A 27,995-nucleotide genomic window follows, 5' to 3' on the forward strand; every position below is an offset into this window, starting at 1 on the left:
GGCCTTATAAATAGCTGAGAAGAGAAGTTAAGGCAAAGGAGAAAAGGAAAGATAAACCCATTTGAAGGCAGAGTTCCAGAGAAGAGCAAGGAGAGATAAGAAAGCCTTCCTCAGTGATCAATGCAAAAAAATAGAGGGAAACAATAGAATGGGAAAAACTAGAGATCTCTTCAAGAAAACTAGAGATACCAAGGGAACATCTCATGCAAAGATGGGCACAGTAAAGGACAGAAATGGTATGGACCTAACAGAAGCAGAAGATATTAAGAAGAGGTGGCAAGAATACACAGAAGAACTATAAAAAGAGATCTTCATGACCCAGATAACCACGATGGTGTGATCACTCACCTAGAGCCAGACATCCTGAAATGTGAAGTCAAGTGGGCCTTGGGAAGCGTCACTACTAACAAAGCTAGTGGAGGTGATGGAATTCCAGTTGAGCTATTTCAAATCCTAAAAGATGATGCTGTGAAAGTGCTGCACTCAATATCCCAGCAAATCAGGAAGACTCAGCAGTAGCCACAGGACTGGAAAAGGTCAGTTTTCATTCCAATCCCAAAGAAAGGCAATGCCAAAGAATGTTCAAACTACCACACATTTGCACTCATCTCACACGCTAGTAAAGTAATGCTCAAAATTCTCCAAGCCAGGCTTCAACAGTACATGAACTTCCAGATGTTCAAGCTGGATTTAGAGAAGGCAGAGCAACCAGAGATCAAATTGCCAATATCTGTTGGATTATCAAAAAAGCAAGAGAGTTCCAGAAAAACATCTATTTCTGCTTTATTGACTATGCCAAACCTTAGACTGTGTGGATCACAACAAACTGTGGAAAATTCTTCAAGAGATAGGAATACCAGACCACCTGACCTGCCTCCTGAGAAATCTATATGCAGGTCAGGAAGCAACAGTTAGAACTGGACATGGAACAACAGGAGTACGTCAAGGCTGTATATCGTCACCCTGCTTATTTAACTTATATGCAGAGTACATCATGCGAAATTATGGGCTGGATGAAGCACAAGCTGGAATCAAGATTGCCAGGGGAAATATCAATAACCTCAGATATGCAGATGACACCAGCCTTATGGCAGAAAATGAAGAAGTAACGAGCCTCTTGATTAAAGTGAAAGAGGGGAGAGAAAAAGCTGGCTTAAAACTCAACATTCAGAAAATGAAGATCATGGCATCCGGTCCCATCACTTCATGGCAAATACGTGGGGAAACAATGGCAACAGTGAGAAATTTTATTTTCTCAGCCTCCAAAATCACTACAGATGGTGACTGCAGCCTGAAATTAAAAGACGCTTGCTCCTTGGAAGAAAAGCTATGACCAACCTAGACAGTATATTAAAAAGCTGAGACATTACTTTGTCAACAAAAGTCCATCTACTAAGAGCTATGGTTTTTCCATTAGTCATGTATGGATTTGAGAGTTGAGCCATAAAGAAAGCTGAGCACCAAAGAATTGATGCTTTTAAACTGTGGTGTTGGAGAAGACTCTTGGGAGTCCCTTGACTGCAAGGAGATCCAACCAGTCCATCCTAAAGGAAATCAGTCCTGAATATTCATTGGAAGGACAGACGCTGAAGCTGAACTCCAATACTTTGGCCACCTGATGTGAAGAAGTGACTCACTAGAAAAGACCCTGACGCTGGGAAAGATTGAAGGCAGGAGGAGAAGGGGATGACAGAGGATGAGATGGTTGGATGGCATCATCAACTCAATGGACTTGAGTTTGGATAAGCTCTGGGAGTTGGTGATAGACAGGGAAGTCTGGTGTGCTGCTGTCCTTGGGATCGCAAAGAGTCAGACACTACTGATCAACAGAACTTAACTGAACTGAACTGAACCTAGGGCTTAATCTTGCAGAAGAACTCCAAGATATATATGTATATGTATATTCCTTGAGGACAGCCAGGACACTGCTTTATTGCTGAACTACTGTTGGCTCCTCCTTTCTTTCTGCAATATCTCCTTTCCCTAATTAGTAGCTGTTTAAATCTGCTCTTTGGAACTCAAGCTGGTTTTAGAAAAGGCAGAAGAACCAGAGATCAAATTGCCAACATCCATTGGATCATCGAAAAAGCAAGAGAGTTCCAGAAAAACAACTATTTCTGCTTTATTGACTATGCCAAAGCCTTTGACTGTGTGGATCACAATAAACTGTGGAAAATTCTGAAAGAGACGGGAATACCAGACCACCTGACCTGCCTCTTGAGAAACCTGTATGCAGGTCAGGAAGCAACAGTTAGAACTGGACATGGAACAACAGACTGGTTCCAAATAGGAAAAGGAGTATGTCAAGGCTGTATATTGTTACCCTGCTTATTTAACTTATATGCAGAATACATCATGAGAAACGCTGGGCTGGAAGAAGCACCAGCTGGAATCAAGATTACCGGGAGAAATATCAATAGTCTCAGATACGCAGATGACACCACCTTTATGACAGAAAGTGAAGAAGAACTAAAGAGCCTCTTGATGAAAGTGAAAGAGGAGAGTGAAAAAGTTGGCTTAAAGCTCAACATTCAGAAAACTAAGATCATGGCATCTGGTCCCATCACTTCATGGGAAACAGATGGGGAAACAGTGGAAACTGCGGATGACTATTTTTTGGGGCTCCAAAATCACTGCAGATGGTGATTGCAGCCATGAAATTAAAAGATGCTTACTCCTTGGAAGGAAAGTTATGACCAACCTAGACAGCATATTAAAAAGCAGAGACATTACTTTGTCAACAAAGGTCTGTCTAGTCAAGGCTATGGTTTTTCCAGTGGTCATGTATGGATATGAGAGTTGGACTATAAAGAAAGCTGAGCGCCGAAGAATTGATGCTTTTGAACTGTGGTGTTGGAGAAGACTCTTGCGAGTCCCTTGGACTGCAAGGAGATCCAACCAGTCCATCCTAAGGAGATCAGTCCTGGGTGTTCATTGGAAGGACTGATGTTGAAGCTGAAACTCCAATACTTTGGTCACCTGATGCAAAGGGCTGACTCATTTGAAAAAACCCTGATGCTGGGAAAGATTAAGGGGAGGAGAAGGGGACAACAGAGGATGAGATGGTTGGATGGCATCATGGACTCAATGGATATGAGTTTGGGTAAACTCTGGGAGTTGGTGACGGACAGGGAGGCCTGGTGTGCTGCGGTTCATGGGGTTGCAAAGAGTTGGACACGACTGAGCGACTGAACTGAACTGAACTTGGAACTCAGGAAAGGTCTAGGAAGCTGAAACCTTTTTCCTACAAGCAATAAACAGGAGACAAAGAAAGGATTTGAACCCAGGAGGGCCCCACAGAGTCCTGCTTGGTTTCAGAAAAGCAGGGGATAGAAAGTATGTGTGTATACAAGATGTGCATATGTGGAAAAGAACCCAATTTTCTTTGACGATTAATGGATAATCATAAACCTGGAGCTAAAATAAACCTAAAACTGAAAACTCAAGAGTAATAACACAGGATTTTCTAAGAGCCAAAATTTGTTTTTGCAGAGTAGAAAATGGAGATAAGCTTGAGGGACTTCTGTCATTTCATACTAACTTGTAGACTTGTTGGACATTTAAAACTCTGTACTCTGGTGAAGTAAAAACAACATTTTAAAGTCCATAAAAAAATTTTTTTAAAGAAGTACAATACAACCAGCAGAAGTACAAGCAGAAAGATAAAAGAAGCAAAGAAGTATTGTGGTAAATAAAAAATGTAAAATAATATGATAGAAATCAGTCAATAATCACAATAAAAGAAAACAGATTAAACCAGCCTATGAAGTATCAAATCTAGAGCTAGACTGACTAGGTTAAAATGCTAACATAGATTAGCTCTGGGACCTTGGGCAAGTTATTTAACTTCTCTGTGCATCAGTTTCCTTATAAATAAAATGGAGACAACCATAGTATATAGTATAATTGATAGGTTCTGTGGGAAATAATTGCTTTAATATATTAAAAAATAAAGGCACACATAGAAATCCTTGGCTCGTAGTAAGTGCTATGTAAGAATTTATTATGGTAATTATTATTATTTTCACATCAGATTTCACATCAAAAATTCCAGTCATTTGCTATTTAAATAGGCAAACATATTACAGAAGGGCTTCCCTTGTAGCTCAGTTGGTAAAGAATCTGCCTACAGTGCAGGAGACCCGGGTTCGATCCCTGGGTCAGGAAGAGCCTCTGGAGAAGGAAACGGCAACCCACTCCAGTATCTTTGTCTGGAAAATCTCATGGACACAGGAGCCTGGTGGGCTGCAGTACATGGTGTTGCAAAGAGTTGGGCACGACTGAGCAACTAACACTTACTTACTTACTATATCAGAGAAAGTAACTTTTAGCAAAGGGTAGGGGGAGGGTAGAAGGCTTTAAAAAGACATAAAAGACAAAAATTAATCAAAAGAAAGCAGGTATAACAATATAATATCAGAACACATAAGCTTTGGGGCAACAAGGATTAGTTGAAAGAAAAAATCACCAGGAAAAGATGTAATCTAACAGTATAGCCTCAAAAGACAGAAACAAAAAATTGCCAAGTCTCATGAAGAGCTTGACAAATTTGATAGGTGATTTTAGTTCCATTTTCTCAAAATTGATAGATGCATAGTAAAAAGATGTGAACAGTAGTCGAAAAACTTGATGTTTAGGGACTTCTCCAGCCATCTAGGGCTTAAGACTCTGCCTTCCAATGCAGAGGGCTCAGGTTTGATCCTTGGTCAAGGAACTAAGATCCCACATGCTGTAGGGTGTGGCTGAAAATTAAAAACAAAAACAACAATACATAAAGAACCCTGCACACCCCAGGAAACAAAGGATCTTTATCATCACAAGTACACACCTCAAGGGAAATCCAAGCATTATTTGTAATAGCAATAAAGAAAAAATTAGAAAAGCATGTACAAGATCTTGCTGAAGACAGCCATTGACACTGAGACCAACATGGTTGGGACCTGGAAGGGTGGGATCACTTTCTGTGTTCCAGACACTCCACTAGTTCCTCGAGGCGAACTCGGCATCACCTGACACTCACCTGGATAACACTGTGAGCCCGGGATTTTCCAAGTGCTACATAGCAAAGGACAAGTTCTCCGGGTGACAAAGGGAGGAGGCGCGACGCCCAGCATGAGGGCAGGCATGGAGGCCGGAAGCAATGCAATCCATAGCTTGTTGGGAAAACAGCGAAGTGCTCAGTATGGCTAGAGCATGGTGGTAGTAAGCAACAGGGTAGCCTGGGCACATCTGCACGTGTCAGTGCCCCTCGGAATCTGGCCCAGTAGGATTTGAAAAGACTTGATAACAATAATCCCTCTATTGAGAACTTCTCGTGGGCCTGGTGTTTACCTTTACTGCCTGTAATGCTCAAGTCAACACTCTGAAATAGGTATTGTTATCCTCATTTTACTTACAGCAAAACTGAGGCTCCGAGAGATTTAGGAACTTGCTCGGGGTCTTGCCCCGGGCCCATCCTCGGTCTGTCTGACTCTGAAGTCCATGCCAAATACATCATCTCACGTTCAGGGATAAGACACAACCCTGCTCGTGGGACCAGAACCACACAGAGCCTCTACATACCTTACTGGGGGGCCCAGGCACCTGTGAGCTTAGTAGATGGTCAACTAGGTGTTGGGTATTTATGATTCAGTAGAAAGAGGGCTGTTGACATGGTATTGTCAGGCTCCACGTGTAAGCTGATGTGGGCATAGGAACAGTAGCTCAGGGCCAGCCAGGAGAGGGTCAGCCAAGCCTAGGGACAGCTGTCAAGTCATCACAGGGGATGCAATCCCCCTCCCTTCTTGTTCCATCCCACTCTTAAATATGCCACCTCCAGTGCCCCCTTCTTTCCTGTCTCCTATAGAGGTAGAAGCAGCTTTAGTTATGGCTAGAACATCAGGTTCTTGGGTCTTTAATCTTGTCACCATGGTCTCCACAGGCCGTGATCCATTGTGCCTGAGAAATGCCCCGCTAGATGTTTGTGTCAGGAAAGCCTGCTGGTGATGCAAGAGATAGGTGGGACCAGTGACAAGGACTCTGATACCACAAAATGTACTCAGCACATTTTGAGTCAACACAGAGATGGGGGCCAAGAAAGATAAGGATTTTAGTTGTTTGAATGTTGTTTATGTAAACCCTCCTTCATCATCAAAGATTTGAGGCTGCTGGCCATGAAAACTGAAATGATGATGATGATAAGAGAGGGAGAAGACTCTTAGGATCAGTGAAAATAAAAATTGTGGAAGAAAAGCATGACCTGATAAAGCACAAGACCTGAAGGACACAGGCATGGGCAACAAGGGATGACAAAGTTGCAACAGTTGACTTCCACGCTGGCTTTGGGTTTCTTGGAAATCCACGCAGAGGGAAATTCAGCCAGTTACATAATTGTTGTAAGCAGAAGAAAGAAACAGGTCAGAATCACAGGGAAAATAAAGCTTTTCCAAACATTGAGCAGCAAAATAAACATCTCAATGAAACTTTATATACACAGACTTCTGAATCATATTAAAAAGTCACTGAGAATTGGCAATTTTGTATAACGTCAAGGTGAGGTAGTTCAAATATCTAAGCATCTGGTGACAAGATCTATGGATAGAATAAAGAGTGCCTGAAATTTTTGAGTAGGAATTTTTATCTTTTAAAATATAGCTAACATTAAGAAATAGCTTTTTTATTAATATTTAAGAGTATATTATAGAGAAAGCATACATTACAGATAAGTAAATATATTATCTTAGACTCCCCAGTGGCTCAGTGGTAAAGAATCCACCTGTAATGCAGGAGACGTAGGAAATGCAGCTTTGATCCCTGAGTCAGGAAGATCCCCTGGAGGAGGGCACGGCAACCCACTCCAATATTCTGGCCTGGAGAATCCCCATGGACAGAGGAGCCTGGCAGGCTACTGTCTACGGGTTGCAAAGAGTCAGACACGACTGAGCGACTAAGCTTGGCACAGCATATTATAATTTAACAATCTCTACTTGTACATTGTGTTTTTTTTAATTTATAAAATTATAAACAGCACTGTAGTGAACATCTTTACAGCAAAATGCATGCATTCTGTAGTTATTCCTTTTATGTTAAATTTTAAATGGAAGAAAATTTTCTGAACAGGTACATCCCTAGTCACAGATCCTTTGTTGTAATACTGAGACCTCCCAGTATTAGGACCAGGTAACCTCCCAGGTTAAAACCAGTGGTTTAGACTCTAAAGGAAAGATGCACCACAAAGCCTTCAGCCATTTTCTGTCTCTGTCATGGACTCCCAGATACACATGGCAAATTGAGTGCATATATCTAATATATTTTTCTCTGAAATCTTCCTCAAAATATGGTAAAGAGATCTTTTATTTTTTTAGAAAAAAAATCCATAGGGACAAAAAGAATGAGAAAAAAAAGACCACAGCAAAATTTTAACAGCTAGAAATCAGGTAGACAAGTTGCAATTAATTTAGTAGGACTGAGCAAGCTGATCTGAAGTTGGCAATGGGGAACAATAAGTGCCAACCTGATTTATTGCACTCAATTCGCAAAGGCTAAGGAATTGTAATAAATCTGCTGTTAACCAATGTTACACCCATGTATGAACTGACAATAGCCTCCCTTTTCTCAAGACACTCTACAGCCATCTACCAGAAGTTTGTCATAATAAATATACAATTCCATTATGCCTACAGTGTGGGAAAGGTGCCCTCAGAATTGTGCAGTGCACAGCTTGCCCAGCTGTACATATCAGCCCTGACATGGATGCACCAGGGACCACTAAAAATAGAGATGAATGACGAGACTGTTGTAAAATATGAAAGAATGGTTACAACTACTTAAAAAGAAAAGTTAGCGTTTCTTTCTAACCTTGGCAGAAGGCTGTAGGTTTATCCTCTGGAAAGGGAAATACTGAGTGTTTGTGGAAGGAGAATGCCAGGCAGAGTTGAGGACAGAGATATTATACCAGAAATAAAGTGTGCCCTGTAAATGCTGAGTCCCATCCTGCTTCTTCCACTTGGCCCCAAAAACACTGGTACCCAGGCCTTTACTCTCCAGGCAGGAGAGAAGAGGAAACTGCCTTGGAAAACATAACCAGCTTAAAGGAAAATACCTAAATGTTTTTACATTGGGGGTCCCCCAACTAAACATCCCAGTGGAACACCCAACAGAGAAGCTCACAGTACGTAGCGCTCCAAATCAGCTTTTAAATCCCCACTTTGCAGTAAGCAGACAAGCAAAAATTACCAGTCATTTGAGGAAGAAACCTAACATGAAAGATAGAGACCAAAACAAACAGACGTTAAAAAAGAAACTTGAGGGGACTTGCCAGGTGGTCCAGTGGTTAAGAATCCACCTGCCCGTGTAGGAGACACATGTTTAATCCCTGGTCCAGGAAGATTCCACATGCTTGGGGCACCTAAGCCTGTGCCTCACACCTACTGAAGGCCCTGAGCCCTGGAGCGCATGCTCCACAACAGAAGCCATTGCAATGAGAAATGCCCGCACCGCAACTAGAGAATAGCCCCTGTTCGCAGCAGCTAGAGAAAGTCTATATGTAGCAGTGAAGACCCAGCACAGCCAAAAATAAAAAAGTAAATAAAAGTTTTAAAAAGGGAACTTGGAGAAAATGAGACCATACAGGCAGAAGAACTTTTAAACATATTATTAATATCACTAGAGAGTTAAAAGAATGTATTACATTGATGAAACAAGAACATACCGTAAAAAATTCACAGAATTGGAAAAAAAAAAAAAAGTAACTCTTGCAGATTAAAACACAGTTGCATAAACAGAAAACTGAATAAAGAGTGAGGCTGTCTCCCAGAAAGGAGAGCATGCAGAGATGGAAGAAATGAGAGAAAAGATAAGAAAATTAGAAGACCTTGTTCAAGAAGTTCCTATTATTAGGAGAGATAGGAAAAAAATGGCATAATCACCTTAGAAAACAATTCAGCATGATAAAGATAAACATACACATACTGTACAATTGAACAGGAAAAAATATTTGTTAAATTCATTCATTTATTCAACAAATATTTACTAAGCACCTACTAAGTCATTGTGCTGGGCACTGACTATCCAAGAATAATAAACAAGATAGACAAGACCTCTGCTCTCTCAGAAACTAACCAAGATTCTTCATCCCAAGGCAGCTGTGGAGTATGGCAGATCTCAGACTCAATTTTGTCTACAAAGTTTGATGTTTCATGCAAGGAGTATCTGGATAGATGATGTGTGGGCAGAACATGTGTATGAAGGAATTATAATCATTCTGTAACTCAAAAGAGGAGTAAAAATGAGAACAAAGCTATGTTTAGGAAGAACCAATTTAATTTTGGTAGTCTTGAACAGAGTTGTCCAAAGATAGAATCCATTGTTTCGGGAGGTGGTGAGTTGGTTGTCAGTGGAGGCGTTTGGGACTAAGCAGCAGGGACTTTCCTGGTGGTCCAATGGTTGGGAGTCTACCTGCCAATGCAGCAGATACAGGTTCTATCCCTGGGCCAGGAAAATCCCATATGCCTCAGAGCAACAAAGCCCATGAGCCACAACTACTGACTCCACACTCTAGACCCCATGAGCCGCAACTACTGAGCCCTCTAGAGTCCACGCTCTGTAACAAGAGAAGCCACCACAATGAGAAGTCCATGCACCGCAACAAAGAGAAGCTTCCATTCGCCACAACTGGGGAAAGCCCACTAGCAGCAGCAAAGACTCAGCACAGCCAAAAATAAATAAATAAAAATTAAAAAATTATGAAGCAGCATTCATTCACTCAGTGATTGCATGATGGCCATGTTCCAGGCACTGGGGTATGCACTGTGTATTCATTAGCTATTGCTGCAAAGCAAATCACCCCTAAATCTAGTGTCTTATGATGTCTCATGATTTCTGCAAGCCAGTGGCTTGACTGTGTGGTTCTGATTCAGGATCTGTCATGAGGTTGCAGGCAGAACGTTGCCTGGGTCTGTGGTCATCTGAAGGCTCCACCAAGGCTGGAGGATCTGTTCCAAGGTGGCTCACTCACACAGCTGGCAAGTTGGTGCTGGCCGTTGAGGAGGGGCGGTAGTTCCTTCCTATGTGGACCCTCCACGGGGCTTCCTATGATGTCCCTCATCACAACATGGTGACTGTCTCCCCTCAGAGTCCAAGAGAAAGCAGGATGGAAGCCACTGTGGCCTTTATGCTCTACATTTGGGAGTTAGATACCATGACTTTCACAATAGCCTATTGATCATGTTGGTCAGCCCTCTTCAATACGAGAGGGACCACATGAGATTATGAGTACCAGAGATAAGGATCAATGTCAGAGGCTGGATACCACACTGGATACAATGATGAATGAACAAGTGGGGTATCTAACCTCAAGAGACTGTTAATGTAGAGTTAGGATACTTGTTATAGATGATGTCAAAGGAACTAGACTGAGAGACAGGTGGATTCCTTCAATCTTAACATCCTGTGATTTTGTTCTTCTAGGTCTTAGTCCTTTCCTCACCGTATCACTAAGCCACCATCTCAGAACCAGCAACTCCTGTCCTCATTCCTCTGACATGGGCAGTTCTGAGGTCTCCATTATTAGCTGCTTGTCACTACACAGCAAGATAACCAGGGTCCCACCCTTGGGCTCCCAGATACAAAAGTCCCCAGATAACCTCCCACTTGTTGTTTCTGTCCCCAGAATCTGTCACTGCCTGCGTTCCTCCTCCCAGAGCACAGCATGTCCTATGATGATGCCTGGAGGACACGGTGTCCCCATGTGGGAGCTGCTTTTGACCAGCCCAGCAGGCCCTCAACAGCAGCGATGCCCTGTGGTTTCAAGAGGAGATCGTGCCTCCCCACCCCCCCACCACCCGCTTTTCCCTGTTGTGTTCTTTTCTCACTAATCAGAGCCATGCCAACCACCAGACCCTTCAGAGGCAGTGACCCCTCGGACATTCTCAGAGTACTTTTGACCTTTGAGCTTTGGGGATGGACGCAGGGATATGGTTAATGTCTCAGCCTGGTCCACGCCAGTCCTGGCTGATGCTCCTTTTAGGGGCACTAACCCATGTGCACAGAGGAGTCTTTTATCTTTAGGTCACCCAAGGACCCAGAGGTAGCTGGGGGAGCTTCAGCCCTGAAAGTCTGGGGGGACTGCTGTGATATATTGATGTGGGCTGCATCAGAATCCAGAAAACGTCCTTCCATGATACTCACAGAGGACTCTAAATGCAGTTTTCCGGTGTGTAAGTGCTGCAGTCTCGCCAGGTGGTCAAAACTGGATTCTAGAGAAACTCTGGTGAATATTTATTAATATTTGTTTGTTTCTAATAGCTAGTGGGAAGTTGCTGTAATGCAGGAAGCTCAACTTGGTGCTCTGTGACAACCTACAGGGGTGGGATAGGCTAGGGGGTGGGAGGGAGATTCAAGAGAAAGGGGACACATGTATACCTATGACTGATCCGCATTGTTGTATGGCAGAAACCAACACTGCAAAACAATTATCCCCCAAAGAAAAATAAAAAAGGAATGAAATTCTGATATATACACCACAACACAGGTATACCCTGAGAACATTATGCTAAGTGGAAGAAGCCAGACAGGAAAGTAAAACTATTGTATGATTTCATTTACATGAACTATCTAGAAGAGGCAAGGTCTGAGACACAGGACAAGCCATCAGCAGAAACTGGAGTGGGGGGAGTCGTAATGGGTAATTGCTTTATGGACACAGGGTTTCTGTTTGGGTAACGAAGAAATTTTGGAGATAGTGGTGATGGTTGCACAACATTGTGAATGTAATTAATGCCTCTAACTTGTACACTCAAAATGGCAAATTTTATGTTATATACATTATACCGCAATAAAAAAATACTAAAACATCATAAAGTCCCAATACTACATAACTCTATAAAGTAGAAAACAAAATCCCATTCTCCCACAAACAGACCTGTTGAACTTACCATCTAGGCCTAGCGATTTCTTTCTTCTGTGAGAGCCCCTTGGGCAGTGTGCATCCCCCCTTCTCTCTGGGGTTCTGGGCGGGGCTCACTGTTCTCCTTATGCTGGGTTCACCCTGGAGGCACCACAGCCTGGTAGTTAAAAGTCATCTCTCGCTGGATGGCCCAGGTTCCAATCTCATTTCCACCACTGCTAGATCATGTGTTTCACCATCCTGAACTGCCTTTTCCTCACCTACTGTGTCTTTGAAGTCTCTGTCTGTTGTGAGGATTGTATGAGTCATTGTGGTACAACAATTTTTAAAAGCACCTAGCATTAATGCGTGTCAACTTTAGGGCCATCTCTGTATTTAAAGGTTCTATAAGCTTCTGCCACTGGTTGCTCCTCATGGCCACCATTTTGGGGGGTGGGGCAGGGTATAGCTTCCTCTTTCATTCCTTGATGTCCCTTGGTGTTGTTCCCTTGAAAGGCCTATACTCCATTCTGGGAAGGAAAGAGCAGATGTCAAGTTATTTGGGACAAAGGCTTGAACTGGCTCTTCTCTGGGGTTCCCTCCTGGGAGAGCCCACCTCAGTCCACAGCTGGCTGTGCTGGTGAGACTGCTTGGGGCCAAATTCCTCTCTTCCCCTGCCTCCTACCCCATTTACATTTTTTCACATTTAAAATCTCTCAGTTGTGTCCGACTCTTTGAGAACCCATGGAATTCTCCAGACCAGAATACTGGAGTGGGTAGCCTTTCCCTTCTTCAGGGGATCTTCCCAACCCAGTGGTTGGCAACTCCAGCCCCAGACCAACAGGCCCCTTTGCAGGAGGCTCCTGGGCAGAGTTCACCAGGGCCCCCAGGCACCTACTTCTCCCCACCTCAAAGGACTCTGACACGTCTCTGGGCCCCATTCCTCGACTCTGGAGATCATGGGTTTAGCAGTCAAAAAAACCTCTGAAATAAGCATGAATCAATTTTATAATAGAAGTGAGGAGGGGTGGGTGGAATAAACCAAAATTCACCCAAATAAGTCAGATTAAAGGCACAGAAGATCTTACCAGGAGGGACAGTCTTCCCCACTGTGTTGTGAGCTCCCCAGAGCCCAGGACCTCGTCCTGACCACATTGGTGGCGCCCTCGGGGTGAAGCCAAGTGTCAGATTCTTTACCACTGAGCCACCTGGGAAGCCCAGGGGACCACCAGGGAAGTCCAAAGCGTGACATCGTTATCCACCTCCCCTTAGGGCTCTCCCCACACCGCTCTCAGCACACCTTGCCCCCCTAGTCTCATCTCCCAGCCCCCCAGTCCCTCTAAGCATCCCCTGCTGACCCATCTAAGCTTTGCTAATGGTGCTCCCTGCCACCCTCAGGTCCCACAACACCAAGAAGCCCCACTGTAACCACACTGGGCTAGTTTCTCAGCAGCTTTATTGAGAAGCCAGAGGTAGCTTCACTTTCCACCGGACATGTATCCACAGGTCTGTACAAGAACTGATTTGGGACAGACAGACAGACAGGCAGCAGGGCAGGGCAGGTGTTAGTGGTGGGGCGGGGGCACCAGGGGCAACTCAGCCCCCCAAAGGGGCGGGCATCTCCTCCTGCGCCGGCAGGGCGCGGGGCTGGCTCTCTTTCTCCTTGAGGGTGTTGAAGAAGCTGCTGACCTTGTCCCTCAGATCCTTCTCCAGGAAACTCAGGTGATCTTCCACGTCCCCCGCCAGGGGACCCAGCTTCTGCCTGAGCGCTTCCAACTGCTGCACCATGGCTTTGTTGAAGGTCTCGCCGTAGGGCCCCACGGTGCGGCGGAAGTCCTCCACCTGCTGGTCCAGGTGGCTGCTCAGCTCGGCCAGCGACTTCTGCAGGCCCTCGGCGTTGCCCGGTTGACTGCCATGCACGCTGTTGACCATGGGCACCAGCCTCTGGCGCAGCTCCTCGGCTTTGGCCGAGATCTTGGCCTTCAGCTCCTTGGCATGCTTCTTCATCTGAAAGGCCAGGCCCTCCAGCTGGTGGTTGAGCTTCCCCTGGACGTCCTGCGCATAAGGGGCCAGGCTGCGGCGCAGTTCCTCCACGTTCTCCTCGATCTTGGTCTGGAGCTGGTCCGCGTAGGGCATCAGGCGCCCCTTGAGCTCCTCCACGTGCTGATCGACGGTGGCCTGGAGCTCCTGGGCGTAGGGCGCCAGCGAGGCCTGCAGCTGGTCCATGTTCTGCCGCATCACCGTCTCCATGCGCTGCACGTAGGGCGTCAGCTCGCGCCGCAGCTGCTGCGCCTGGGTGTCGACTTGGGTGCGCAGCTCCTCTGCGTATGGCCCCAGGCGCTGCTGCAGCTCGCGCACGTTGTCCCCGATCTTCTGGCTCACCTCGGTGGCGTGGGGCAGCAGCCGGTCCCGCAGCTCCTCCAGCTCCTTCCGAATTTCCTCCTTCAGCTTCTCGGAGTCCTTGGTCAGGCGTTCATGCAGTTCCGTGGCAAAGGGCACCAGCTTCTTCTGCAGGTCGTCCGTGTAGGTGCTCACTTCCCCAAGTTTATCTTGGAAGAGGGTGCTGCGGGCAAAGGACCCAAGGGGGCCGCCGTGAGGCTTGGCATTCCTGCCTGCGTGCTAAGTCGCTTCGGTCCTGTCCGACTCTTTGAGACCCCTGGACTCTAAGCCCTCCAGGCTCCTCTACTGGGACCTTAACCCCTTACATACCACTCACCTTTCACACACCTGCCTAAGACAGGTGAGCATGCAGGGTACTGAGTTCACCCATATTTTCCCTCTGACCTTCCCTATGGTGGATGGTGATTTAAGCAAATGGATGTAATCGCCTAAGGTAATACATTGACCTTGTACCTCTGGATCTCCCCTGGAGCTTGAGTCACAGTATCTGTTAATACCTATCATGTGAGCTGGAGCACTGGGCTTGCCTCTCCTTATCTGTAAAGTAGAAAGAGTGGACTCTGAGGTCCTTCTCAGCCCAGGTGTGCTGTGACAGAGATCACATGTGATGTCCTGGACCTCTTCCAGCATCTTCTAGTCACACCGGGTGCTGTTTTCCCTGACGTGTGACACCCCAGAGGCTTCCCAAATATCCTCGCCCTTCCCCTTCTCATGATTTCACAGAGACCTGTCCTGGAATGTATTAAAAGCCAACTCACATGACATTTCTTTCCCTGCCTTTCTTTTAGGAGCCTCAATGCTAAGATGTGGCCATTTGTTACACTCTGGAAAGTTAAAGTGGGAAATTCCCTGGTGACCCAGTGGTTAGGACTCAGCACTTTCGCTGCGGAGGGCCGGGGTTTGATCCCTGGTCAGGGAACTAAGATCCCACAAGCCGCAGGGCACAAAAAAAAGAGAGAGAGAAAAGTTAAAGCAGGGATTCTTCAGTTCAGCCTTCCTTATTTGCACACAGGGATCCCAGGATCCAAGTCTGAAGAGCTCTGGTCACCCAGTGAATTGATGGCAGGGCAGTGGGTATCCTAAACTCAGGTCTCCTGCCTCTGAGTCCAGCCCTTGCCCGCACGTTGCATGGCCTTTAAGAAGCCCTCCCTGCCAGCTCTGCCCCTCTTACTTGAGCTGCTGAGTGAGCTCAGACTTCTGGATATGTTCCACCGCCTTCTTGGCATTGTTGCCCAGCTGGCTGAAGTAATCCCAAATCACAGTGGCCACCTGGTCGGCATTGACCTCCGCCTGGGCTCCTGGGTGGGAAACAGAGCAAATTCACGAGCGCCGTCTCCTTGCCTGCCCCTCTGCCCCAGCCCTGAGCCGCAGACTGGATGTTGGTGGGGAGCCCAGCCACTGATTTTTCTCTCTATGCTTGGCTAGTAAGAAGCCACATGGGTATGTAAAGCTGGGGTAGCACCCATGCCAGGGAGCCCAGCACGGTGAATCGACAGCACTCTTAAGAGCTGGGTGGCAGCTGGGCGACCACCTGCCTCCAGCTGTGGACTGACAGGCACTCAGAACTGTCCTCTCGTTCTGGCCTCAGACTTGCCACCCTTCCCCGCCTGACGCAGCAGATGGGTCCTGCCTAAGAGTGCCATCCGAAGGCAGCTCCTACTCACCAGTGACAGCCACCAGGGCCAGGCTCAGGACCACAGCCTTCAGGAACATCCCGGGCTCCTCACTGGGCTGGGAGAGTCTCTTATTGCACCAGATCCTTCCTGGATTCAGAGGGGCCAGAGGAAAGGTTCTCAGGAAGCTCACTGTACTGCTATTAGAACTGATTGAAGCTCAGAACCAGTCAGACATTTAAATCCTCACTAGGCTGCCCTCCCCACCTTCCTCCGCAGTGTGACTCCACGCTGGAAGGTGACACATTCCCAGGAGGCCTCTTGGACTTTTGTGACCCTTGGACAACGTGGAAGCTGATGGCAGACTGGGGCTCAGGCAGCATTCAGAAGCAGCTGTTTGGAATGTGTGCCCCACCCATCATTGACGGGGCCATGAGCCAAGGGAGAAATGAGGCCGAGGGAACACCTGAGCCCGGGACTCATGCCCCAGAAGCCCTGTGGCAACTCTGGGTCTGTGCTCGGCTTGGGGCGGGGTGGGGTAGGGGGCAAATTTCACAGTTCCTCTGTCTGCCCCAGTGAGGAAGGGCCCCCACTCCCACATCCCCCAACCCTGACTCCATCTCAGAGCACCAGACTCAGGACTGGGACACCCAGGGCCACAGATGGGATAGTGAGCTAAGATCCAGGGCTCTGGTCAAGGTGAGCCTGGGAGAAGGTGACCCCTGCAAGCCTTTGGGAAGGTGGATGGAGTAGGGGGGCATCCTGTGTTGAAGGTGTTAATTGTAAGTGTGCTTCATGTCCCACCACTGCCAAGTGTGTCACATTGGTCTAGTGATTCAACTTGGCCCAGCTCTGGCCTCATTTTCTCCTTTAAAAAATGGGATTGTTGGGTGTATTAAATGAGATATTACTGGCGAAATGAGTAGTATTGTGCCTGGCAGAGTAAGCACTAAAAAATAGTCATTATTGTTGTTAATAAGAATATTAACTATTTTCTGGATTTGGACCAAGCAAGGAATACAGTAGCATGCTTACTGCTCCAGTGAAAGTGGCAGAGTGAGACCCCACCCTCTGGGGGGGCATCAGGCAGGCATGATGCAGGGTGAGGGGCAGACTGGCCTGATTCCTTCCCACCTCCTCCCTGGGTGGGAGCAGTCAGCTTGTGATGAATCACAAGACCTGAGGCTCTCAGGGGACCTCTCATCAGGAGATGGGAAAGAGGGGGGGGGTGGCATCCAGATCTTCTACTTGGACTTCCAACAGCCTCTGCAAGTGAAGTCACACACAGAAAGACATCCACCAAGAAGGTGGCTCATCCTGACCAGTTTGTGCCCCTCTGCTGGACCACACACATCACCTTGAGTAACAAGGAGATGAAATCCATCGTATTACCCTGTTGGCTGCCCTCCATGAGTGCCATGCCCTGCACGTGGATGGGCTTCTATAATCTGCCACTGGAAGAGACCACTGCTGGGCTGATCGTGACTTCCCGTGTCTCCACTGTTCTTAGCCCAGGAGTGACTTGATGTCTCATGGGGTTGAAGACAGCTAAAAGGCCTTCAAGTGCTTGTACCCCTTCTGTAGAGTCCCCACTACCTGGCAGCATCGCACCCCACCGATGGTCACCTCCAGCGTCAGGGAGCTCCTCCTTCCAGGAGCAACCTGGGCCATCTTGCAGTAGTTTATTAAGGCTTCTGATTCTGGAGTTGGACTCCTCGGCTTGGCATGTGGGCTCCGCACATACTGACTGGGTGACCTCGGCTAAGTCTCTTAACCTCTCTGAGCCCCATGTGCCTCAGTAGGGCATAAAACAGTGCATGTCTTCTGGGCTTCAGGGAGTCAGGGAGATAATCTGAGTAATGCTGGGACCCATGCCTGGCCCACAGTCAGCACTCATCAAGCATGAGCCACGTTTTGCCCCTGAAAACTTCACCGCCCTGCGACACTCCCAAATCAGGCAGAGTCCTGCCTGGGCTGGGAGCAAAGGTAGTCACTCACCTCTGGCTTCATCCCTTTCCCCTTCAATGGGCCAGAGGTGAGCAGGGCACCGAGTCATCAAGGACTCTCAATTGAGTTTGCCCTCACTGAATGGGAGCGTGTGGTTTTGTTTTTTGGCCACAATGTGTGGCATGTGGGATCTTAATTCCCCAACCAGAGATCGAACTTGCGCCGCCTGCACTGGAAGTGTGCAGTCTTATCCACAGGGCAGCTGGGGAAGTCCCAGAGGGCATGCTGTGTATCAGTCTGTGAACAGATTAGTTCTGGGTGGTGGGAGAGGATGAGAGGCCCCTGTGCCCCATATTAGATTGTTTGAGCTGCTGATGGAAAGGACATAAGTGCCGGCAGCTCCAGCAGACCCTGGCCCTATGAGTCAGGGGACAGCCACATAGGTGGGCACAAAGGGCTGTGTGACGTTGGCTGTGTGATCATATCTCTTTCTGAGCCTCAATCTCCTAATCTGTACACCAGACAGACCTAATGGTCAGTGAGGTGACGAGGCTGAGAGTCTAGCATCACCTATGGCCACCCTCCTGCCCCCAACAGAGATCAAACCAGTGGGCAGCCCTAGCTCAGAATCAGGAGGGAACGGCTCAGGCCCACCCAGGGACGGGCAAATCACATGGACGCAGGTCCCCATGTTTGCTCCACACTGGCCGTCCACCCAGGGCAGAGCTCAAAGGGGGTGGCTCCTGCGTGGAAAGATATGGGTGAGAGACTAGGAGGAACTTCCAGCACAGAAGGCCATGGTGAACCAGGGCCTCTGGCTGGCAGGGCTGAGTCAGCGCTGCCCAGTCCAGCCTTGTGGCCGGGGCATCGGTCACAGAGGCTCATGAGCTAAGCCTCGCTCGCACACAAGTGGAAGCAGATTTAGTCTAACCCTAGAGAACCATTTTTGGCCCCAGCCGGTCAGACCTTCTCCTCTCTTGTTTGCCTTCCTCCCCCTTCTCCTCCCTGTCCTCCTGGCCCTCCTCCCCACTCGTTACCAGTTATGGGGGCCACGGCTGGAGCAGCATCCTCATTCCAGGGGAGCTATGCTGGGGGGAGGGAGAGAAGAAGGGAAGGAGAGGCAGCTTAGGCTGGACCACTGATAAGACCCTTCCTCAGATAGCTCTACTGAGACCCAGCTGGAGCTGCTGGGAGGGGCACAGGCACACAAAGGCACTAAGCCCTTGGAGTGAGGTAAGGTCCCAGGCCCCAGGGCATGTCTCAACCCAACTGCATAGGCCCACACTCTCCCTTCTCTACCCAGCTTGGCACCACACCGCTGGGTCTCTCTGCCCACATCTTCTGATCTCCCTGGGCTCAATAGCCCATTGCCACCCAGGAGAGAGAGGGCGGCCTCCTCCAGAGGCTCCACACACATGGAAGGAGAGTTGGAGGAACCAGGGCCAAGGGCTTCAGCCAGTCCAACCCAGCATGTCCCAGGCCAGCCTGGAATCTGGACTCCCACTGTGACCCTCACTTCTGGGGAGAAGGAACAGATCAGAACGAAGAGGGAAGTGGACACAGCTGCCCTCTGCCTTCCCCAGAGTCCAAATCCTTCAAGACCTCCCAATTGCCTTCCTCTCCTCCCCACCCCATCACCACAGTCTGTGCTCAGGAAGAGTCTGAGACTGATGGACTCTGAGTGACTGGTAAACCTCTAAGGGGCTCATCTCTCCATGTGGTTTGGTCCCAGTGTGCATATTAGAAGACCTGGATTCTGGCCCCCAACTCTGCCATGGATGGAATATGGGCACCTTGGCATGTCTCCAGCCCTGTCTTAGGTTTCTACCTATAAAATGGGGTTAATAATGTCTGTGCTGTGTGCTGTGGTTAGTTGCTCAGTCATGTCTGACTCTTTGCAACCCCATGAACTATAGTTTGCCAGGCTCCTTTGTCCATGGGGATTCTCCAGGCAAGAATACTAGAGTGGGTTGCCATGCTCTCCCCCAAAGGATCTTCCCAACCCAGGCATCAAAACCAGGTCTCCCACATTGCAGGCAGATTATTTACCATCTGAGCCACAAGGGAAGCCCATGAATACTGGAGCAGATAGACTATCCCTTCTCAAGGGGGTCTTTCTGACCCAGGAATCGAACTGGGGTCTCCTGCATTGCAGGCAGATTCTTTACCAGCTGAACTACCAGAGGAGCCCTAATAATGTCTACTTCACAGGAATTATTTGCATTTTAACAGATAACCAGGTGTAGGTCAAAGGAATGAATCTCTAAGGAGAAATTTCAAGTCTCAGCCACAGATAAAGATCTCTGAAGGTAGGGCTAGGTCACTTTCTCGGGCCTCTGATTTCAAAAGATGGGTTTAGTTGCTTCTTTCTGAGAAGATGGCCGCCTGCCAAGAGCCCTAATTCTACACTGGGGGCTCCTCTTGCCTTCAGACTATGCTGTCTAAGGAAGAACAGGTGTTTGGGAGAAAGGAGACTGGTATTTCTAAGCTGAGGAAGTTGAGGTCTGAGGTCGAGAGGTACTCAGCGCTGGCCTCAGTCCCAGCTGCACAGTCTGCTCCCTGGGGATGTTATCAGTGAGTCCAGAGGGCAAGATGAGGAGAAGGGGTGATAAAACAAAGGCCTGGGGCTCAGCAGCCTTTGACCTTCTCCCACCACCCTCTGCTAGAGAGGGATCAGCTCAGGGAAAATTCTAGGTCAGCTGCACCCGGGACTGAAGCCCAGAGATGGAGATTCTGGGAAGGCGGCTGTGGGCACTCAACTGTGTCCCACCTCCTGCACAAGCCCCTGCCCACAGGTCTCCTGTGACTTCACTCTGGACACCTCAGCCCAGCCAGCTGAGTTGTATCCAGTCTGAAGAAGCCAATCCCCCTCTCACATCACCCCCACTTTGCAGGCTGTTGTCAGGGGCTTAAAGCGGGGAAGGACCTGGAAGCCAAGGGCAAAGCGATGAGGTTTGTCCCCTAATCCCTTCTCCCATCTCACCAGCCTCTCCCTGAGGAACCAGGCTGCTCAGAAGGAATGGGGTCTCTGCACTTCCAAGCCATAGGGGTGGCAGAGAGCCGGGTGGGCACCCTCAGCTTTCTAGTAGGATTTCCCAACTCCCAGCAGGCCTGGGTGCCTCTGGCCGCCCTCTGTCAGGCCCTGGTCTAGATTGATCAGCAGGTGACCTTTGCCCAGCTGCCTGGGCCCTCACGCTGCCCTGTGTCCTGGGGACAATATAAAACAGGTCCGAACCCTCTTGCCTTTGACATAGTTCATCCCAAGAAGCAGCTGCTCCAGGTAAGGCTCCCTCGGGGGTTTGGGCGAGAAAGAGAGCAGGATGGGGAGGGGCAGGTGGGGGTCTGTGCCCAGCCCAGCCAGCGAAGCCTGGGGAAGCGCTTGTAGCTGAGGAAGCCTTAAGGCTTGATGGATGGGGAGACCGAGGTCCCTAGGGGAAGGTCACTTGCCCAAAGCACACAGAGCATAGTAGTGGAGCTGGAACTGGCACTGGCTCCATTTGCTGCTCGTTCTGCATGTTTAGGATTAGAAGAAGACTCAGACACCCCAGTCATGCCCCAGACAGAAAACCTGAGCCCTGGAGAGGGCAGAGTCACCCAGAGTCACTCAGCATGTTAGTGGCAGAAACCTGACCAGAATCCAGGTGTCTCGATTCCCGGTCTGGGGGAGTTCCTGCTCCATGCCTCCCCTTGCTCTCTCTGCCCTGGGTCCCCCAGCCCATAGCCGCCCCCTATTAGCCCTCTCTCCTCCCGACTTGACCCGGCTCAGGCCCTGCTTTAGGGCTGCTGCATCTCCCCAGGGAGGGCTGCCTGGTGTTGGTGGGGACTTGAGGAACGGCTCACAGCACCCTTCCCTGCAGGAACCAAGGCACCATGCAGCCCCGGCTGCTCCTTGCTGCTGCCTTCCTGGCGCTCCTTGTCTTGCCTGGTAAGCAGCCGGTGGGGACTGGGCTGGGGGTGCCTTGGCAAGTGGCTGGGGGATACCAGACCCCAGTTGGGGGCTGGGCAGGAGCCAAGGACTCCTCAGAAGCTGATCCACCCCACTCAGTAGTCCTGCTCCCCTCCCAGAAACTACCAAGGCCGAGGAGGGATCCCTTCTGGACAAAATGCAGGGCTATGTGAAGGAGGCCACCAAGACCGCCAAGGATGCCCTGAGCAGCGTTCAGGAGTCCCAGGTGGCCCAGCAGGCCAGGTACACCCTCACTTTCCTGCCTTTGGTCGCTACCTGCCTGGAACTTGGTGAGAGCCCCCACGGGGGGCCCGTGTCTCTCCCACGCCCACCTAGGATCTGTGCTTCGCTGAACCTCCTTTCTCTCTGTGAAACAGGCTCCTTTGCAGGGAGAGATGACGGAGAGGCACAGCATCCCACCTCGCCACCCTTTGTCATTCTCCTTTCTTCCTCCTTGCCCTCACTTCCATTTTCCTTTTCTGACAATATGATTGGAGGTTTGGATCCACCCAACGCAATTTCTGGGGTTTCTCTGGTAGCTCAGTTGGTAAAGAATCCACCTGCAATGCAGGAGACCCCAGGTCGATTCCTGGGTCAGAAAGATCCGCTAGAGAAGGGATAGGCTACCCACTCCAATATTCTTGGGCTTCCCTTGTGGCTCAGCTGGTAAAGAATCCGCCTGTAATGCAAGAGACCTAGGTTCGATCCCTGGGTTGGGAAGATCCCCTGGAGAAGGGAAAGGCTACCCACTCCAGTATTCTGACCTGGAGAATGCTATGGAGGGTACACTCCATAGAGTCACAAAGAGTTGGACACGACTGAGCAACTTTCACTTTCAAAGCAATTTCAGCCCAGTGTGTGGGGGGTTGTTTCTGACTTGTTTCAAGTCCTTGGGTGCATGTGAGCAGAAGTCGGTCCTTCCTCTCCCACCTTGCCCCTGCCCACCAGTCCTCTGCTGTCCTCACCTGCCTTCCCCACCTCCACTTCACCCGCATTGGCATTTCCATAGCAGAGGTGTTCACACACACTTTTAGTCCTCAGGACCCACTGTAGAGTGGATATTACTTCCCCATTTTGCAGACAAGAAAACTAAGTCTCACTTAACCAAGTGACCTGCCCCAGATCACACAGCTAATCAACCCTCTGACGACTGACCAAATGACAGACTGCCTCCCGCTGCCCCACCCCACTTGGAGCCACCAGGATGTACAATTCTAGGGGGCATTATTCTCCTCCACTAGAATGGTAGTCCTGACCTTCCACATCTCCCAAATAGGTCACTCCTCTCCAGCTTGCTTCAGATCCACCGTCTGCCCGCAGTTGGAGAAACTCGGGTCGACCTTTGTTGGGTTCCCATCATTACCCTCGGCATCCTTTTCTGGGGTGCAGCTATAGGGGGTCCCAGCCTGAGGTCTTGGAGCATTGCTGGGCAGGGTTGAGAGGGTTGGGGGAGTGCCAGTGCGGGTAGGGTGGGAGCCCCATAGTTGTCACCGCCTAGAGACAACTCTCACCCCCACCCCATCTGCTTCCCTCACTTTTTTGACCCTCAGAGACTGGATGACTGAGAGCTTCAGCTCCCTGAAAGACTACTGGAGCTCGTTCAAGGGCAAGTTCAGTGACTTCTGGGAATCTGCCTCCAGTCCCACACAGTCTCCACCTGAGGCCGCCTGAGATCACAGTACCCCAAGTCCACCTGTCCATCCATCCTACTAGCTCCTTGGGTCCAGCAGCCTCCCAGGGATGCCCCCAAAGTTCACTTGAAAGAACAACCTTCTCAGTGCCCTCCCACCCCACCCCAGCCCTGGCCCACCCCAGGGTGTGCTGGCCTTCCAATAAAGCTGGATGAGAAACTGCCGTGAGTGGGGTGTCCTGCACGTGCCATGTATGTTTGGGCCGAGAATGTGCTGGGGCTCTTCTGTGGGCAGGCTGGGGACTGACTCCAGCTCAAGCAGGCCTGGGGCTGGTGCCCCACCCACTCTTAGCAGCTGGGTGGAGCAAGGTAGGATTGACCTTACCTAGCCTGCCTGCATGGACAGTTTGGCGTGGAGGAGCAAAGGGGACGCTAGGTCTGGCAAGACTTTGATAAAGCGTCAAGTGCTGTGTAACATGATTGTGTGCTCTGTGCCAGGCCTTGCACCTGGCATTTTGCGTCATTATCAGAGTTGAGACTGTGTGTTCATCAAAATGCAGGAGTGGACGTGCACTGCCTGGGCTGCCTGCCTGCCAACCCCCCTACCCCCCACCGCATCCACACTTGGGGAAAGGAGGCCGAGGGGGTGGTGGTTAAAGTAAGATACACCTGGGCTCTAGTCTTGGCTCCACCACTTCATATCAGCCTCAGTTTCTTACCTGTAAAGTGGGTACAATGATACCCGATCCATTGTGGGTCTGTTGAGAGTAAATGAAGGAACTGAGAGAGTGCACAGCACCTGGCACCTCCAAGCACCTGGTAAACAGCTGCCCTTGTCACTACAGGCTGAGCTGACTGTCCCCTTGGGACCGGGACTGGAGTGGGGGGCCCGTGTCCTGGGAATTGGGGAGGAGCCCGAGGTCACCCAACACAGGCTGCAGCCCTTGTGTCCCCACCACCCGTCAGATGTTCACGTAGGAGAGTTCCAGAACCATAGACTACTTGAGCAGTTCCCCTCCCCACTCTTCCAGTGATAAGACTGAGGCTCCCAAGTGTGAAGGCATTTGCCCAGTGTCACTGAGTCAGCAAACAGCAGAGCTTGACCTCAAGCCCAGGTGAGCTGCCCATATTCTGCTCAACTGACTCAGAAAAAGGCTGAGTTACTCCTATTGTTGTTGTTGTTGAGCCGCTAAGTTGTGTCTAACTCTTGTGACCCCATGGACTATAGCCCGCCAGGCTCCTTTGTCCATGGGGTTCTCTAGGCAAGAATACTAGAGTGGGTTGCCAGGCCCAACTACAGGGGATCTTCCTGACCTAGGGATCGAACCTGCGTTTCCTACATTGGCAGGAGGATTCTTCACTGCTGAGCCATCAGGGAAGCCCAGTTACTCCCATGCCTGATGTCAAAGGCTCCTTGACAGATCTTGGTGGCATTAGGACATCCAGCTGCCTCAGGAGACCTCTGCTTTCTTTTTTGGAAATCCACCTGGACTTCTCTTTGGGCCCAACATGGCCAGGGACTCCTGCACCTTCACCTGAAAAATGTCCTCACCCAAATATCTAGGCTTGACATTTAACGCAGCTCAAATGGTCAGGAACTAAAAAAGCCCACTCCTTTATGCAGTTAAGATACACCAGAGATGGAGGAGGGGTAGATTACCCAGTACCAAGGGCTAAAGGCCCTGAGAGGAGAGGGAAAGGGAAACCCTCTGAGTACATTGCCCAGATCTTTGCAGATCTTGAAGCCACAAGCATGCACATGGGGTGGTGGCGGGTGGGTGGTGGTGTGTACCTGAGTGTGAAGAGGGGCTGGCTGGGAAGACTCAAGTCCATACACACTAGAATGGATAGCAACTTTTTAAAGAAAAATATCACGGATGCTCAGGAGTACCTAGGTCTAGAAAGGGCAACCTAGCCCATCCTGCTGTTCAATCTTGGAAATGATCTCACATTAACAAGCTCTAACTTCTGCACCCATACCATCCATTTAATCTACCCAGGATCTGGGAAAGGATGGAGTGAAATGAAGCATATAAATGATGCATATAAAAACATCTTGGAGATCGGAATATGCTAGTTACTGCAACAGGTGGTGATTGTTTTTCTGACTCAGGTCAGAAAAAAGGGGGCTGACAGGCCTGGAGCCCCAAGGATGGGGCTGGCACAGCAGGGCCTAAGGAAACTGCAGCTTTTCCTGAGCAGGGTGGGAGTGTGAATAGAGGCAAGAGGCCCTGGTGAAAAAGGAAAAGGTATGCGTTTTGTAAAGTGTACTTTGAATTAGTAAGGGAGGAAGGAGCAAGCACCAAGCCCTTCATTTCAACCTGCCCTAATCCTTCAAGTCCACAGGCTCACTGAGGTCCCTTCAACCTCAACTGCCCTTGAGCAGGAGGGCTGGGGAGCTATGTCCTCTGCCTGGGGGAAACACTGGGGACAGGGAGCCCACTTTTCCCAGCAAAGCTCTTTCTGGGCACCTGCATTGGATCATCTGTCACTTTGCCTGGTTCTTTATTTCCTTCCTGTTTGAACCTTCCTGGCGGAGGTCCTCCAGGGCCGGCTTGGCCTTCTCGCCCAGCGCCTTCAGCTGCCCGGTGGCCTTGGCATGGTACTCGGCCAGGCTGCTGCCGCCCTCCTTGAGCGCCTCCAGGCGCGCGGTCAGCCGCTGGCGCAGGTCGTCGCTGTAGGGCGCCAGCTGCTGCCGCAGCGTCTCCACGTGGGCGCGCGCGCGGTCGCGGAGCTCCTGGGCCAGCGGGCTCAGCTTGTCCTGCAGCTCCTGCACCTTCTGGCGCGCGCCCTCGCGAAACTCGTCGCCCAGCGGCGCCACCTTCTGGCGGTAGACCTCCAGCTCCTCGTGCCACTTCTGGAACTCGTCCAGGTAGGGCTGCACCTTCTGCTTCACCTCCTCCAGGTCCTTATTCATCTCCTGCCTCAGCGACTCTGTCTCCTTTTCCAGGTTGTCCCAGAACTCCTGGGTCACCGGGCCCAGCTGTTCACGCACTTTGGACAACGTGCTGGCCAGGCTGTCCCAGTTGTCCAGGAGTTTCAGGCTGAAAGGGGAGAGAGAGGAGGGCTCAGGCTAAACCTCCCGGGCCCCCTGGCAACCCCCAGAGCTGCAGCCCAGCGCCCATGCTTGCCTCGTGTGAGACCTGGGCACACCTGTGCCTGAACGTGGGGTAGCTGGGGACAGATCCTTAGCCTAGCGTCTCCCATCCACGGTCTCCCCCCGTCACTCCCCACTGCATCCCATTGAGCAGATGGATGGAGGAGGTAGAAGGAGATAGAGCTGGTTTTGGTGCCCGATCCTGCCTGTCCCCAAAGTCACGCCATTTAAGGACCTAGTCTCTACTCTTCCAGTCCATTCTCCTCTCTGAAGACAGCCATCGCTGTTGCTGGCCAGAGCCGAGAAGGGAGTTAAGAATAGGAAAGGGAGGAGTGCATTGCGGAAAATGCCGACCAGACAGCACTTGTCTGCCCCTTGCCATCTCACAGTAGTTATTGAAATGACTGATGTTGAAGCTGAAGCTCCAATACTTTGGCCACCTGATGCAAAGAGCTGACTCATTTGAAAAGACCCTGATGCTGGGAAAGATTAAGAGCAGGAGGAGAAGGGGACGACAGAGGATGAGATGGTTGGATGGCATCACCGACTCAATGGACATGAGTTTGGGTAGACTCCGGCAGTTGGTGATGGATAGGGAGGCCTGGCGTGCTGCGGTTCATGGGGTCCCAAAGAACTGGACATGACTAAGCGACTGAACTGAACTGAACTGAATGCTGGGATCAGACTCCTTGGGTTTGTGTGTGGGCTCCATACATACTGACTGTGTGACCTTGGGCAAGTTTCTTAACCTCTCTGAGCCCCGTGTATGCCTCAGTAGGGGATAGAATAGTGCATGCCTCTTGACTACAGGGTCAGGAAGGTAATCTGAGTAATGCTGGGAGCCATGCCTGGCCCACAGCACTCATCAAGCATGAGCCATGTTTTGCCCCTGAAGACTTCACCGCACTGCAACACTCCCAAATGAGGCACAGTTCAGCCTGTGCTGGGTGCAAGGTAGGTGCTCACCTCTGGCCCCACATCTTCCTCACCACCGGGCCATAGGGGAGAAGGGCAGTGGGTCACCATGGACTCTCAGTTGAGTTTCACCTCCTTGGTTGGGATCATGGTTTGTTTGTTTGTTTGTTTGTTTGTGTTTTGGACACATTGTCCAGCATGTGGGATCTTAGTTCCCCAACCAGATATCCAGCCTGTGCCTCCTGGAGGGAAAGTGCAGCGTCTTAACCACTGGACAGCCAAGGAAGTCCCAGAGAGTATGCTGTGTATCATCAGTCTGTTAACAGATTAGGTCTTGGTGGGGGGGAGAATGAGAGGCCCCCGTGCCCCCTCATTTGAAAAGACCCTGATGCTGGGAAAGATTGAAGGTGGGAGGAGAAGGGGATGACACAGGATGAGATGGTTGGATGGCATCACTGACTCGATGGACATGAGTTTGAGTAAACTCTGGGAGTTGGTGATGGACAGAGAGGCCTGGCGTGCTACAGTCCATGGGGTCGCAAAGAGTCGGACACAACTGAGCGGCTGAACTGAACTGTGCCCCG

At 49.8% G+C, this 27,995-nt stretch overlaps 3 protein-coding genes across 5 annotated transcripts; 1 reads left to right on the forward strand and 2 right to left on the reverse strand.

Annotated features, from left to right (window-relative positions):
* Positions 1 to 13,302: 13,302 nt before the first annotated feature.
* Positions 13,303 to 26,164, reverse strand: APOA4 (apolipoprotein A4). 3 transcript variants are annotated; one of them, XM_081546432.1, is made up of 4 exons: positions 25,871 to 26,164; positions 15,928 to 16,026; positions 15,435 to 15,561; positions 13,303 to 14,426 (listed from the first exon to the last, which is right to left on the reverse strand). In XM_081546432.1, the coding sequence occupies exons 2-4, from the start codon at positions 15,974 to 15,976 to the stop codon at positions 13,460 to 13,462; spliced, it is 1,143 nt and encodes a 380-aa protein (XP_081402558.1). In that variant the 5' UTR covers positions 15,977 to 16,026; positions 25,871 to 26,164; the 3' UTR covers positions 13,303 to 13,459. The 3 variants fall into 3 exon arrangements, with proteins under 3 accessions (XP_081402558.1, XP_081402557.1, XP_081402559.1); XM_081546431.1 differs by lacking the exon at positions 25,871 to 26,164 and adding an exon at positions 17,875 to 18,268; XM_081546433.1 differs by lacking the exon at positions 25,871 to 26,164 and adding an exon at positions 17,234 to 18,220.
* Positions 21,694 to 23,440, forward strand: LOC145525419 (apolipoprotein C-III). Its single transcript, XM_081538286.1, has 3 exons — positions 21,694 to 21,748; positions 21,889 to 22,012; positions 23,320 to 23,440. The coding sequence occupies exons 1-3, from the start codon at positions 21,694 to 21,696 to the stop codon at positions 23,438 to 23,440; spliced, it is 300 nt and encodes a 99-aa protein (XP_081394412.1).
* Positions 25,888 to 26,441, reverse strand: LOC145525244 (uncharacterized). The gene has a single exon (XM_081538056.1). The coding sequence runs from the start codon at positions 26,314 to 26,316 to the stop codon at positions 25,888 to 25,890; it is 429 nt and encodes a 142-aa protein (XP_081394182.1). The 5' UTR covers positions 26,317 to 26,441.
* Positions 26,442 to 27,995: the final 1,554 nt, after the last annotated feature.

The sequence above is a fragment of the Giraffa tippelskirchi genome, chromosome 11 (assembly GCF_054371585.1).
Source record: "Giraffa tippelskirchi isolate mGirTip1 chromosome 11, T2T-mGirTip1v1.2.pri, whole genome shotgun sequence".
NCBI lineage: Eukaryota > Metazoa > Chordata > Mammalia > Artiodactyla > Giraffidae > Giraffa > Giraffa tippelskirchi.